This window comes from Silene latifolia, chromosome 9 (assembly GCF_048544455.1).
Source record: "Silene latifolia isolate original U9 population chromosome 9, ASM4854445v1, whole genome shotgun sequence".
NCBI lineage: Eukaryota > Viridiplantae > Streptophyta > Magnoliopsida > Caryophyllales > Caryophyllaceae > Silene > Silene latifolia.
Window position 1 is genome coordinate 14652003 of NC_133534.1, and position 16083 is coordinate 14668085.

Here is a 16083-nt window from a genome sequence, read left to right on the forward strand (position 1 = left end):
CTTACTTGGCAAAATTGCATAAGGCTCGCCTTTGAGGCGGTTGATGCCCCCTCGTACCTTCACTCAGCCGTGTCTCCTCCCGTATTTCATAGAGATGTTAAATCGTCAAATATCTTGATAGACGATAGTTATGCTGTGAAAATAGCTGACTTTGGTGCTTCAAGATTGATACCTAATAGGAATATTTATAATAGTTGGGTTTCAACCATCACCTTAAGGTTTTGGTTGAGTTGGTTCATCTATCATCGTAATAGGAATATTTATAATGGTTGAAGCCCAACTATTATAAATATTCCTATTAATACCCATCGATCAGACTCGAGTTATAACAACGGTCAAAGGAACACATGGGTATCTAGATCAGGAGTACCTTCAGACAAGCCAACTAACAGAAAAAAGTGATGTCTACAGCTTTGGAGTTCTCCTAGCGGAGCTACTGACCAAACTACCACCGGTTTCTTTGTTAAGAAAAATAGAAGAAAAGAACTGGCAGCCTACTTTCTTCGCGCTATGAAAGAGGATCGATTGTCAGAAATTATTGATGCTGAGCTGGTGAGTGAATCAACTGAAGAACAGCCCTTCGATATGGCTAAACTTGTGAAGAACTGTTTGAATGTAAGAGGTGATGAAGACTGGCCTTCTATGACAGAAGTAGCCGTCAAAGTTGGAGGAACTGAGGAATCGAATGAATCCTGGGCTCGACCAAGCAGAAGTAACACAATAAGATCGATATGCTCTAAATTAGTCACCGTTATAATTTGGTGAAACCGTGAATCTCACTCAAGATTTAATAATAACATCGTCATGTTGTCATTTGAACCCTACGTATGTCATGTAATCGTCGATGTCCGAGAAATGTTTAGGTAATGTATGTCATGTAATCGTCTCCCTTCTAGAAATGCTTCGGTAATGTATTTCTTGCAATTGCTTATGTAGTTATGAAATGTATGCGATTATGTTGTTTGTTTTGATTTTTTCACCGTGTTTTAGTACGAAACATATCCGATTGTTTTCAAGAATGAAGAATTCTTTTAGTTCACACACGCAAATCTTCTAACATCGAAGAGCCGTGGTTTAACTTTCATGCGCATGTAGTATGAAACATTGAACTTTCTAAAACTCATTAGAAAAACTTCGTCCTAACACGTTTTCGTGATATCGATTGGATGAATGTTTGCAATAGAAAATTCATCTTATAAGCTTTCTGCCAAAATGTTGCATTTGAATTGTCCGTCGTCACGACCAAAAAAAAAAACAATCGATACGTACAACAATAGAGTTTTGTAGTATTCAAGCTTCATAATTTTCAGAAGGAACTTGTAGTGCAAGACTTGTCATACACTTGAAACGTCAACTAACGTTGACTACTTGACTACAACTTTTCAAAGGTCGTCGTCATAATTTTCATTTTTTATTAACTATTTAAATGTGTACATTTGGTCTATCATTTACCCAAAATAACTTGACCCGAAAAACAATCTAGCTTAATTACATAAGATCAAATATGTGCAAGCTCCATGACTTGCTTCTTCTTCTCCTCGTATGCTTTAGCATGACGAAGGTTGCGCTTTCCACTGACCCACCTATTTCAAAGCCGGGTTGTGAAACAAAATGTGGGAACCTGACTGTGCCCTATCCATTTGGCATAGGGAACGGGCATGATGGGTTACCATGTGCCCTTTCCAGTTACTACGTTGTAACGTGCAACACTACACTTAGCCCGGCAAAACCCTTCATTAATATTAGCACAGGCGACCTTGAGGTAACTGAAATAATCGACACCAAAATGCAAATTAAGAACGCGGTGGACCGAAGGTGCAACAATAGTGGTGCATCGTACGTAGCCGGAACCACAGGGATGGACCTTGGGAATTACCCGATTGTATTCTCTGATTCTGAAAACAAGTTTACAGCCGTTGGATGTGGCACTGTGGCTGTAATCGGCGGCCTCAGAGGCCAAAACTTCACAAATGGATGCATTGCAACCTGCCCCAACTCCTCTGTGGTGATTGACGGGTCATGCTCAGGGATTGGCTGCTGCCAGTCCGCTATTCCTAAGGGTTTGAAAAGTTATGCAATCGGCTTAGATGAACTAAATAACACTGATATTTTCTACAATAGTCCTTGTAGTTATGGCTTTTTAGCCGAGTATATTACATTCAACTTCAATGCTACAGATCTAAATGACACCGGATTTCAAAATAGAACTCGGGACAATGTCCCGGTTGTGCTTGACTGGTACATTGGGGAGGGTCAGACTTGTGAGGAAGCTAAAAGTAACAAGTCTAGTTATGCCTGTCAAGCTAATACTAATTGCAGTGAGTTTGTGAGTGGCAGTTCAAAAGGATACCTTTGTAGTTGCCTCCCTGGTTATCACGGTAATCCATATCTGGGCCCTGATGGATGCACAGGTGCGTATGACGTCCAAAATCTCTAATTTGTAACAGGTTTTCGTTTTTCGTTGAATCGATATAATAGTTGGACCTCGACCATCACCTTAAGGTTTTGGTTGAGATGGTTCTTCTATCATGGTAGCAGATGGTTGATGAACTGTGACGAACTGTTTACTTCCCTAAATCGAGTCTTATTTCTTTCTTGCAAGGGAGAGATTTGAGTGTGAGTCAATGTTTGCGAGGTTGAGTGCCATTCGTGTTCAATTTCGAGTTCCTTGCGAGGGAGGAGAGTTGTTCACGTCATATCCTAATTTTAGTTGAGGGATCTTGTGAGATTTTTACAACTAATTTATATCTGAGATCGTTAGTTTGGATAAACTAAGAAGTGATCTTTGAGTTTTATTTTTCAATGGAGAGTTTTTCAATATGGGTATTTTGGGGAAGGAAGAAAAAATATTGCTCATGTGATGACACAGACCTATTTTTGATAAATACTTTCAAATCCACCCCCATTTACCTTAAGGAAAATGAAAGGGCGCCACCGGCTGGCACTCAATTTAGCCGCCACCCTCTCACATGGAATGAGTGAGACCCCTTCAATTAAGAAATTGAATACGTGTGAGATTAAACTCCATTTTAGAAAAAAATTCCCATCTGGGCCCTGCAGAGTGCAGAGATTAGTTCGAGGTCCATAAATCATCTAACTGATGAGTCGATGTACTGCTAATGTATTGCGTAACTTGAGATTAGAGCTTGATGTTAGACCTGAGTGTGGTAGCTTTTGCAGATATTGATGAATGTCTGAATCCGAAATTGTACAACTGCTCGGGTATTTGTCTTAACAGCCCTGGAAGTTTCAAATGCTCCTGCCCTAAAGGACATCATGGCGATGGTATGACCACCGGAAGTGGCTGTAATAGTAACAACTCCCAATTTGCTATCAAATTCAGCCTCGGTGAGTACTTGCCATCTATTAGTATTTGCATCTGAGTATTTCTCATTGGACTAACTTTGAGCAGGAAATTATTGCTTACAGGAATGAGTTTCGGAGTCTTAATCTGCATGTCATTTATGGCCTTGATATATTTTTCCATCAAGAAGAAGAAGCTTATCAAACTGAGAGAGAAATTCTTCGAGAATAATGGAGGAATGTTATTGAAACAACAACTTGCTCCTTACGAAGGGAAGGAGAATAGCAACGGGTCATTCAAAATATACTCCTCACACGAACTAAGATCAATAACCGATAATTATAGTGAAGCTCGTATTTTAGGCAAGGGAGGTTACGGCATTGTATACAAAGGCATTTTAAAAGATGGTAGTGCAGTTGCAGTCAAAATGTCAAAATTCGTTGAAAAGACTCAAATTGAGCAATTTATCAACGAGGTCGCTATTCTTACTCAGATCAACCATCGAAATGTGGTGAGGCTCAAAGGATGCTGCTTGGAGACTGAAGTTCCGGTCCTAGTTTATGAGTACATCTCCAATGGAACATTGTTCGAGCATATCCATAGCAGGGGAGGTACTTATTGGCTTACCTGGAGAAATTGCATAAGGCTCGCCATGGAGGCAGCTAATGCTCTATCTTACCTACACTCAGCAGCATCGCCTCCAATTATACACAGAGATGTGAAGTCCTCCAACATTTTGATCGATGATAGCTTCAAAGCTAAGATATCTGATTTTGGGGCCTCGAGATTAATATCCATTGATCAAACTGAAGTAACAACATTGGTGCTAGGGACACGAGGCTACTTGGATCCAGAGTACTTTCAGACGAGCCTGCTAACAGAAAAGAGCGATGTCTATAGCTTTGGAGTTCTTCTGGCTGAGCTACTTACCAAACAATTGCCTCTAAGCCTAGAGAGAAAACTCGAGGAGAGAAATTTGGCTGCGTATTTTCTTCAAGCAATGAAAGAAGATCGGTTGTTGGAAATTCTTGATCCTCAGTTAGTAATCGAGGCAAGTGATGAAGAGCAGCTCTTTGATGCGGCTAAGCTGGTGAAGCATTGTCTTAGTGTCAAAGGCGAAGACAGGCCTACTATGAGCGAAGTGGCAGCTCGATTAGAGGGTTTGAAGAATCGAATAAATCATCCATGGGTGGGCCAGAGCTACGACGATTCAACGAGGCTACCAGGCCAAGAGGATCTTTATCCCATTTGCTCAAGTGATTACAATCCAAATACTGGGGAAGCTTCAGAACAGAAATCAATGCTCATTGAAATGAGCCAACCTCGTTGATGTCACTTAGCTATGTGTCTCAACTCTCAAGAATGGAAATTACTTTACTATAGTAATTGGGTTGATAGCTACCCCTATATGACTAGAGGACATTGATGAATCAGAGGTGGACCACCCTCATCTGCTCGCACCACACCACGATCTTCTCGTTCCTGCTCATCGTGTAGAAGTCTACATTCTACTAGCGGAGCTAGAATTTGATAAAACGTATGCAACACATGACCTCTAAGCATTTCATTTACTCATATTAGAATTTTCTTGTTATTCAATTTGATAAGTGATATAAATAATTACATGAGTTTCAAACCAGTGGGATGAACATTATTTTTTAATTTGTGCTATATAAAAACAAGAAGTTGTATTTCTGTATCCCATCACTGCCAGTTTGATGCTTGAATATCTTAGTATATAATGTACGGAGTACTATTCTTGACAAAGAGTACTGATAATTGATACACACTCAAGCCATACACTTGCATGCATAAAATAAATTTGGCCATGGCATTTAAGGCCTATTCGGATTTTGGGACAGGCCACCTCAGGTCGGGTTAACATTAGGTCAGACAAGGCTTTGTTCGGGTTTGGGACGAGTTGGGTCTATTCGGGTTTCAGATCACTTCTAGGTCTCGGTCGGAGTCATTTGAGCCTGGTCAGCTTAATCAAGGCTACCTATAATTGAAATTTAAGCAAAACGAACGACATTGGTCCACAATCAATTCCTACATGGCAAGGTAAAAACAATTTCAACATTTCATTTAGGTATAATGGTCATTTTACCAACATAATCCTACTTTAGTTTAGAATGGTACCTTCAACTAATTTAATGATTTCAACAAACTATTATTTGAGCAATACATTCCGTGTTACTTTACATTATTACTCCAATTTTTTCAATTAAGTTTAGTTTTCGATCATTTTTTTGGTTTAATTACTTTATTATTAACTTAAACTTATCAAACTAAATACTACGAAGTATATCGCTTTCATTTTGATCAATAACATTATGAAGTCATCAATCCAATCGGGTAAATATTAGCCGGGATTCATATCGAGGCGGGTTTGGATTCAGGTCACATATCATCTGGTCGTTTCGGGTTAAAAACAGGTCGGTTCTATTATGGGTTGTTAGTTATTATTATAATAAATTTTATAATAATAATAATAATAATAGTAAATAAATTAATATAATAATAATGATAACAATAAGAATATAAAATAAGAATAATAATATTAATGTTGAAATAAACTAATCTGAACTAAAGTGAACTGAACCGAATGGAGCTGAACTAAATTTAATAGAGATGAACTATACTTATTAGAACTGAAATTAAGTTCAAAAGAACAGAGCCTTAGTGTATGATTAAATCGAATAAAATAGGTACTTGAACTACTGTTTAATTTAAATATAATTGCAATAACTGAGTTTACAAAGTTTCAATAAATAGATGTGAAAGTTACTCCCTCTCATCCACTCTAAAGGTAACATGGGTCCACTTTTTATGAGAGAAAAAGTGGATCCATGTTAACTTTGAAGTGGATGGGAGTACGTATATATTTTGAACCTTTTGGTTCATTCGGTCCGGACATAAAATAACGGTCTTTGACAAGACTAGATCGAAGACCAAAACTTCAAAAAATAAGGTCCGGTGACTGGACCTAAAAGAGTGCGGTCCGGATTGGGTAAGACCAAAAGGTCCGGTTCGGTCCATTTTACCGGACCGGACCTAAACTTGCTCAACCCTAAAACCACGTATGAAATAATAACTACGGAAAAAAACAAGGCTTGCAGTGCCTAGAGAGGCACCCGCAAGAGCTTGTATACATCAACGCCACTGTATGTATAATGTATGCCATAAAAGAGTGTTGTCAAACCTCAAGGACCCTGTACGGCTGTACCCATATACGGTGTGATACAGGGAAACCCTAACTTTTTAGCACAAGAGGCAAAACTGCACCTGGTTTTGATTCAAGGTAATTACGTTTAAGCCCTTTTGACTGTGTTCCGTTTCAAATTTCCTGCTTTAATCAAGTTACACGTCCTACTTAATGACTTAATCTAGTGTTTACATGACCGAATTGTAATCATTTGTTTACTTTTTCTTTATATATATATATATATATGGTGAGGAGTTTTTTAATGGAAAGTGAACAAATGGCTGCGACAGAGGGAGTATTTGTTAGCCTCATCTCTTAGACGTGATTGTTATCGTGCCTGTTAATATGTTATATAGGGTATATTGATTAAAGTTTAGGCGTGATTGATTTATGACTAATGTGAATGTAATGCAGATTAGTGATGAATCATTTGGCGGAGGTGTTCTCAGTCCGTGTATTTAGCGAGCACGGTATTGTCAGGAGTGACGAATTGTACGGGAGTATTGTGGTAAATGACTTTAGGGGGAGTGTTGTGCTGTTCAAGCGAACGGGAGATCCGACTTCAGATGATTTTATTCTGCCAGATGGCTCGTTATCTTTGCGATCTGACCGCTGCTCTGAGGGCGGAGAATGGGCTATCAGGCTTAAACTTTATCAGAAGAAGGATAACAATAGTCTTGAACTTTGCAATGGTTTTCTCTTCATAAGCCTTTCTGAATATTCCTCATTATATCAGAGACCAATGACTGGTATTGTGAGCACATATAACCTCGTTAGAAAAACTTGGTTCACATTCGTCCTCTAACATGCTTTGGTGTAACTTTCGTGTTCATGTTTTTAACATTGAATTTTCTCAAACTCATTAACAAAACTGTCCTTGCATTTATTCATTCAATCATTGACCTTTTCAGCATGCATATAGACTTGGAATTATTCTTAACAAAGAGTACTGAAGACCATTAATGAACACTTGGTACTACTCTTGCATGAAATAAATTTGCACATGGCATTTAGGCCTTGTATCATTATCAATGTTTAAATGACCGCATCAAGATCGTTTTATGGTGCAAAAGCTTCACAACTTGAGACGTCAACGTTCACTACAACTTGACTGAAGTCCTTAAATGTGTAAATTTCGTCTTGTATTTACGCAAAAACAAATTAGCTTAATTACATACCACATTGATCAAATATGTGCAAGCTCCATGACTTGCTTCTTCTCCTCTTATGCTTTAGCGTGGCGAAAACCGCGCTTTCCAGTGACCCACCTATTTCAAAACCGGGTTGCCAAACCAAATGTGGGAACGTGACTGTTCCCTACCCATTTGGCATTGGGGTAGGGCAAGACGGGTTACTATGTGCCCTTGCGAGATACTACAACGTCACGTGCAACACAACATTTAGCCCAGCAAAGCCTTTCATTGGTACCGGCGACCTTGAGATAACCGATATAATTGACACCAAAATGCGAATTAAGAACTGGGTGGACCAAAGGTGCTACAATAGTGAACTGTACAGATTCGGAAACACAGGGATCGACCTTGAGAGCTACCCGATTGTATTCTCTGATATTGAGAACAAGTTTACAGCTGTTGGATGTGACACTATGGCTTTATTCGACGGTACAAGAGGCCAGAACTTCACAAGCGTATGCGTTGCAACCTGCTCCGACTTGGCTGACGTGGTGAATGACGGGTCATGCTCAGGGATTGGTTGCTGCCAAACCGATATTCCTAAGGGTGTCAAAAGTTATAGAATTAGCATAGGTGAGCTATCTAATGATACTGATGTTTTCAACTATAATCCTTGGAGTTATGGCTTTTTAGCCGTGTATAAGACATTCATCTTCAATGTTACGGATCTAAATGACACCGGGTTTAAAAATAGAACTCGAGACAGTGTCCCGGTTGTCCTCGAATGGTACATTGGTGAAGGACAGACATGCGCAGTAGCTCAGAGTAACAAGTCTAGTTATGCCTGTCAAGATAATACTAATTGCAGTGAGTTTGTGAGTGGCAGTTCAAAAGGATACCTTTGTAGTTGCCTCCCTGGTTATCACGGTAATCCATATCTTGGCCCTGCTGGATGCACAGGTTAGTACGTGTTTGTAGAGTCAAATTGTAACATTTCATATTTGTCAGTAATTCTTCAAACTTCGAGTTTTATGTGTGTTTTAAGATTACTGCTTGATGTTCGACCTGACTGAGGTAGGTTCTGCAGATATTGATGAATGTGCGAATCCAGAACTGAACAACTGCTCGAATATATGTTCCAACAACGGAGGAAGTTTCAGTTGCTCCTGTCCTAAAGGATATCAGGGTGATGCTATGAGACCCGGAAGCGGTTGTATTAGAACCAATACGCAATTTGTTATGAGATTCAGCATGGGTGAGTTACATGCAGTTTCTCACAGTGTGGCAATTGCATTAGCATTTCATATAACTGAGTGTTGCTCATTGGGACTAACTTTGTGCCGGAAATTACTGTTTGCAGGAATGAGCTTTGGATTCTTAATCTGCGTGTCATTTATCGCCTTGATATATTTTTCCATTAGGAGGAAGAACCTTATCAAACTCAGAGAGAAATTCTTCGAGAATAATGGAGGAATGTTATTGAAACAGCAACTTGCTCCTTACGAAGGGAGGGAGAATAGCAATGGATCATTCAAAATATACTCCTCAGACGAACTCAAATCAATAACCAGTAATTATAGTGAAGCTCGTATTTTAGGCATGGGAGGTTACGGCATTGTATACAAAGGCATTTTAAAGGATGGTAGTGCAGTTGCAATAAAAATATCAAAATTCGTTGATCAAACTCAAATTGAGCAATTTATCAACGAAGTCGCTATTCTCACTCAGATCAACCATCGGAATGTGGTAAGGCTCAAAGGATGCTGCTTGGAGACTGAAGTTCCGGTCCTAGTTTATGAGTACATCTCCAATGGAACATTGTTCGAGCATATCCATAGAAAAGGAGGCGCTTATTGGCTTACCTGGAGAAATTGCATAAGGCTAGCCATGGAGGCAGCTAATGCTCTATCTTACCTACACTCAGCAGCATCGCCTCCAATTATACACAGAGATGTCAAGTCGTCCAACATTTTGATCGACGATAGCTTCAAAGCTAAGATATCTGATTTTGGGGCCTCGAGACATAGGCGTCGTTACAGGGGGTGCAGTGGGTGCGCTTGCATCCCCCCTGATTTCAGAAAAAAAGTGTTAAGATAGATAAAGAAACATCTATAGATCAGAAATCTATTATGGTGCAATGGTTAAAAACTTGCAATTCATTCACAGTGTTAGACGGTGAGACGGTCCCATTATATATAAAGATAATTTATTTATTAGCACTAAATGACAAACTTTTTATAAAAAAATAGACCATTTCATTAAAGATTAAAACCGTCTTATTCTAGAATTTGTGTTCTTTAAATTGGTCTATTTTGGTATCTTTCCATAGTTATGTTTTTTATCATCCACTTTATATGATAAAGGGAGTATAGTTTGTTTGAATTAATACAACATTTTCTCTTAAAAGAGGCTAATAATTCGAAAATTTGACAGCTTACCGTATTAAAAAGACGCCTAACATTGTAATATTCCATTAATATTTCAATTTTTCAGAAACATATAAATTTGCACCCCCTGTAAGCAAATCCTAGATACGCCACTGCCTCGAGATTAATATTCATTGAGCAAACTGAAGTAACAACATTGGTGCTAGGGACACGAGGCTACTTAGATCCAGAGTACTTTCAGACAAGCGTGCTAACAGAAAAGAGTGATGTCTATAGCTTTGGAGTTCTTCTAGCTGAGCTACTTACCAAACAACTGCCTCTATGCCTAGAGAGAAAAGTCGAAGAGAGAAATTTGGCCGCGTATTTTCTCCAAGCTATGAAAGAGGATCAGTTGTTGGAAGTCCTCGATCCTCAGTTAGTGAGCGAGGCAAGTGATGAAGAGCAGCTCTTTGATGTAGCTAAGCTGGTGAAGAATTGTCTTAGTGTCAAAGGCGAAGACAGGCCTACTATGAGCGAAGTGGCCGCTCGTTTAGAAGGTTTGAAGAATCGAATAAATCATCCATGGGTGGGCCAGAGCTATGACGATTCAACGAGCCTACTAGGCCATGAGGATCTTTATCCCATTTACTCAAGTGATAACAATCCAAGTACAGGGGAAGCATCGGGACAGAATGCTATGCTGGTTGAAATGAGCCAATTACCTCGTTGATGTTGCTAAGTGTAAGGAGCCGCATTTTTAGCCGCATAATATCTGAGAATTGTGCGCGGTCCTTTCACTTCGAATCCTTAGATTTCTTATTTGTACTCATGTATTTTCATTTCTGTATTTAGTTTCATTTAGTACTCCAAGACTACTTCCTGCGTGTCGAATCTTGGAGTCCCGTTTTTAGTTTAAGATACGTTTTTAGGTGTTTACAAAATATATCGCTATTATGCATAATCAATGTATCCTTCTACAGGACTAAAAAAATATCAAATTTGCCTCTATGAGAGGTGCTAGTCAATCAAAATCGCTTCTTATCCGTAAGCTTGATATTGCTTGTTTCTTGCTTTCAAAAATCGTATTGCTTACTTTTATTGCTTTCGTTTGCCAGACTTTGATAATCGTGACTAGGATTCCCTACACACGCTAACCGAGACCGATTACGAATGCACTAATGATATTTCACTAGTGCTTGACGCTCTCGCTTGCATTCTTGTCGTGTGTTAGACAAGGGTGTGCGCCACGTTCCGGCTCAAAGTTCCGACCGTGACATTTGGTATTAGAGCTCAGTCTTCACGACGAGTTGCTGTATACGATGACGGGAAAGACCGCAGAACCGAGTGGGAACAAAGGAGAAACTAAGGCCTGGGTGTCGGCCTTAGAGAAGCTACTAGAAGAGAATGTTCTGTATTTGGAAGGACTCTTGGTGAGTCTCAGAAGCACTCACAAAACCGTAGACGAGACGGTAAAGGGGCATGAGACTCACTTAGAAGCCGTAAACGAGACGATAAAGCGGCATGAGGCTCGCTTTGTCCCCTAGAGGCATCGATCCCGCATGAGTTCGCCGAAGAGATGGGTTATAGCTCTTTGATGTAGCTAAGCTGGTGAAGAATTGTCTTAGTGTCAAAGGCGAAGACAGGCCTACTATGAGCGAAGTGGCCGCTCATTTAGAGGGTTTGAAGAATCGAATAAATCATCCGTGGGTGGGCCAGAACTACGACGATTCAACAAGCTTACTAGGCCATCAGGATCTTTATTCCATTTCCTCAAGTGATAATAATCCAAGTACAAGGTAAGCGCAGGACCGAATGTGTTGTAACGGAGGCGTCCCGTTATCCAAATAGTTAATTGATAAGGCGATAAAGAACAATAAATAACGAATATGAATAAAGTTGACACAAAGATTTACGTGGTTCACCAGTAAAATAACTGGCTACGTCCACCCTGCGAGGAGATCAAATTTCACTATGTGGAGAAAATAGTACAACAGTAGACCGGTACACACGCGCTCAATATGAGCCAAAAGTATACCCTATTCTATCAACAAATATAGTAGTCTCAAAGGAACAAAAGAGACTACCCCAATAAGACGAAGGACAAATAATCTTGAGGCCTACCAAGATCTGAACAAACTCCTCCGATCTTCAAAGACAGACGAACACCAATAATGGAGCCCGGAACAAATTGAGTTTTCTTCTTCAGAAGAAACCTCACAAATCGACCCTCTTTATTGTGCTCTCAAATCTCTCTCTTAATTAACCTAGAATAAAACTTGGGTCTTTATATATTTATTCAACCCAAGATAAAATATCTAGACTAATAAGAAAATAAGACTAATAAGAAATAAATAATTAATTTCCTAAGTCACCGAAAACTCACGACGAAACTTACGTAACAAAAAAACCAAACGCACTCCTGTAAACTCTTCCAAAGTTAGAAAGTGGGGGGCCCACTTAATTTCCAAAACCAAAGTCTCAGCCCGTATAAACTTAGCTAAAGAATATAAAACAGAAAGTCTGAACTCGGCTAACCCACACGACTTGTGGAAGTTACAGACATGCCTTCTCCATCTCGTCTTTAGCTTAATCCGTCTTCGACACAAATTCAAGGCACAAATTCCTAACAAATCTCCACCTTGACTTGAATTACCCAAAAACGAATCAAACCCAAATCAGCTTCAATAGAGTCGAATCTCAAGTCACTATCTGTCCCGATAATCTCCACTTGACTTGAACACAACTCAGAAAACAGACAAATGAACCAAGTGTGCAACAAATGTGACCAATATACGAAGTACCCAATGTAGCAAGCTGAAACTACCAATTGTACTAAGTACCCAACATATCTTCATACCAATAGGAAGGCCAAACGCAGCAAACTCCGAAGAGGACAAAACCTACCAAACGCCAACACAAATCTATGAGATACCAAATGTCACTAAGATGGAACGGTATACCAAAACAACACACACAAGACTCCAAACAAAATCTCCTCCAAACTACATGGCTAAATGTACCGTCGTACCAAACTGTCCCAAAAGAAACACAAACGCCACGAACAAAACAAATGTGTCACTTGAGCAAACTAGGTGTCATGACCACCACAAAAAATGCCTACACCAAGACAACAAAACTCAAGCCGAAACCAAACAAAAAAACAAACATTCTCAGCGAGCACAAATTACCTCCATCAAAGGTACAAATTGTTAGACAAGATAGTCCAACCCAAACCTCTAAAGAATAAACTCCCGTTGAAGTTTCAAATGACCCCTTACGAGGTCCCAAACGGCTCTCTTTCAAGAGCCACAAACAGCTCCACCTGAAGCCCCAAACCGCCTCATTGAGGCGAAGAGACAAAACTAGGTAGCTTGTCTTGAGAACCTTGTAGCTTGACCTGTACCGGAATAGATTCCATCTTACTGTCAACACTACCATTCTCACTAAAGCTATCCAAACCCGAATTATCTAGAATATCACCAAGTGATCCAAACTGGATGTGCTTCAAAGTATCGTTCACATATCCAAGTTGCATATGCCCAAACTTAGACTCGAGAGAGACAGAAGAACGATTACCTGATGCTCCAACAGTCAGCACAGTGCCTTGAAGGACATAAATAGTTCCTTTCTTAACACCCCTCCAAGTAACAGAAGAACCCTTACCAACGCACAACGATCCACCATCACCTTGAAAATCAGTAGCCCCCGATCAACTAACATTCCAAGTGAAACAAGATTTCTCTTCAAACGTGGAACATGCCTAACACCTTCTAGAAAGATAACAACACCATCACATGTCCTAACCCGAATAGTACCAAATCCAAGCACCTCACAGATAGACCCGTCACCCATGGCAACATTGACCCCATGTGAAGCTTCATAAGAAGTAAACCATTCCCTAAAAGGACACATATGATAAACAAATCCCGTATCCAAAATCCAACTATCCGAAGAACGTGGAACAACATCAACAACGAGAGCATAATCTTCTTTAGAATCGTATTTAGCAACCTTTTGTGCAACAGCAGAAACACCAGCTTCCTTCAACTTAGGACACTGATTTTTCCAATGACCTGGTTCTTTGCAGTAATTGCAGACATTCTTACGAGGACCCTTAGACTTGGCTTTACCCTTACTAGAACCCCCCGAATTAACAACAAGCCCTACAGGACTACTGTCTACAACACCACCTGACGCTACTCGGCGCAAATCCCTAGTGTGAAGCGCCGACCTCACTTCCTCTAGGGTCAAAGAATCTTTACCAACAACAAACGACTCCATAAAAGTCTCAAACGAATTTGGCAAAGAAACTAACAAAATCAAGGCGGCATCCTCATCATCTACCTTAACATCTAAATTACGAAAATCAAGTAAAATACACTAGTAGAAAAAACCCCTATCACGACGCAGTTATCGTGGCGGTTCTAATAGGAACGACACAAAAAGCCCAATAATTTGGCAGGAAGGAAATATTTTTGTATATAGGAGGTCTATAGTGGCGGTTAAAGTAAGAACCGTCGTGATAATATAGGTTTTTTATGGCGGTTCTAAATAGGAAACGCCACCATAGTTCAATAGTGGCGGTTCTATTAACAACCGACGTTAAGAATGACGCTAAAAGTTAATACAAAGTTATAATTTTTTGGGCTAAAAACCGCCACGATATGTTTTTGTGTCAGTTCTAATTAAAACCGACTTTAATAGAAAAATTTAAAAAAAAAATTAAAAACTCAAAACCCTTAGCGCTGGGTTCATTCAATCAACCGCCAAAATATACCGCTGTTTCTTCGTCTTCTTCATTTCACCGCCAAAACCTCGCCCCTCACAATTCAACTCCGACAAATCGAAAACCTGCTTTCCTCACGCCGCCCTCTGACATAGTATTGATTAAGTTCCTCAAAACTTGTTGCTTCCGTTTACACCGACTATTGTTGGACTCAATTCAATCATCAATTCGAATTTAACACTGGTAACCCTATTTTTCGAACTCGCATCCTCTTTAAACGGTTGTTTCCGTCTACACCGCAGAAGCAACGATACAAAGGCACCGCCCTTTATCCGCAACAAATTCAAAGGTATTTTTGACCATATTTAATTGCAATTTACAGTATCTTCATTTAAAAATTATCACTATCATCAAATTAATTGTTATTGTATTGTTGTGTTATTGAATTATGAATTATTGAATTATACAAAGTAGCATCTCCATTAGTATAATTGGAATACTTGTTTTAGGTTGGTAAAATATCGAGTTTAAAGTCGGGTATTTGCTGCCCCTTGTTCGTTTCAGTATTAGTCGTTTTTGGGGCTTATTTTGTGCGACTTGTAATGTGTTGATCGAGGCTCTTAAAGGGTTTGAAGGGTATGAATCTAGGATGGGTTCATTATGTTTTAGAGTTGAAATATAGGCTGGTAACATCCCCTGTTCAATCATGAAATATAGGCTGGTAACATCCCCTGTTCTAGTCGGGTTCATTAATACAGAATACATTACTAGTTTAGCGCAACGATCACAATTCTCTACGGTTAAATAATTGCCAAAATCATGATTGGACAAGATTTTTAGGGCTTCATTGAAGCAAAGTAAATGGCGATTATTAGGGCTTCACCTGAGTTATAAAACATTCAGGCCTCTGTAGTAGTCCTTCAAGTCTGGCCAAGTTTCGTTGCTGCCAAATCAGATAGTACCTTGCCATAAGAGCCATAGTAACTACATTTTTCATTAAGGCAGACCACTTTCTCCTCCTAGTCCATATCAGACCATTCACATTAGGTATAGGTATATGCAGGTTAGAGCACACACCCTGAATAGCCAGCTTAGTATAATTGCATTCTTGAAACAAATGAACTGTAGTTTCTGTTCCTGCATTACAGATGCAGCATTGGTCAGTAAGACACCCCATACCTAAATAATACTAAGGTGATGGTCTGATAGTCACTCATGGTATAATTGGCGTCTATCAATGCATTCTGAGACACATTGTCCTGCAATAGAGTATGTGCAAGCGTACTACGTCTACTAGTAATTTTGCAATTCTGAGCAACGTGTGATAATTGAACTAGTAAATTCTCAGA

General features: G+C 39.5%; 2 protein-coding genes across 2 annotated transcripts; both read left to right on the top strand.

Moving 5' to 3' along the window:
• The first annotated feature begins 1469 nt into the window (after nt 1-1469).
• LOC141600617 (wall-associated receptor kinase 5-like) lies at nt 1470-4634 on the top strand. The gene is made up of 3 exons (XM_074420861.1): nt 1470-2411; nt 3181-3348; nt 3430-4634. Exons 1-3 carry the CDS (start codon nt 1505-1507, stop codon nt 4632-4634), a joined length of 2280 nt encoding a protein of 759 aa, XP_074276962.1. The 5' UTR covers nt 1470-1504.
• Nucleotides 4635-7537: 2903 nt separating this feature from the next.
• Nucleotides 7538-10742, top strand: LOC141599181 (wall-associated receptor kinase 5-like). The gene is made up of 4 exons (XM_074419120.1): nt 7538-8602; nt 8730-8897; nt 9003-9684; nt 10192-10742. The coding sequence occupies exons 1-4, from the start codon at nt 7702-7704 to the stop codon at nt 10736-10738; spliced, it is 2298 nt and encodes a 765-aa protein (XP_074275221.1). The 5' UTR covers nt 7538-7701; the 3' UTR covers nt 10739-10742.
• The last annotated feature ends 5341 nt before the right edge of the window (nt 10743-16083 follow it).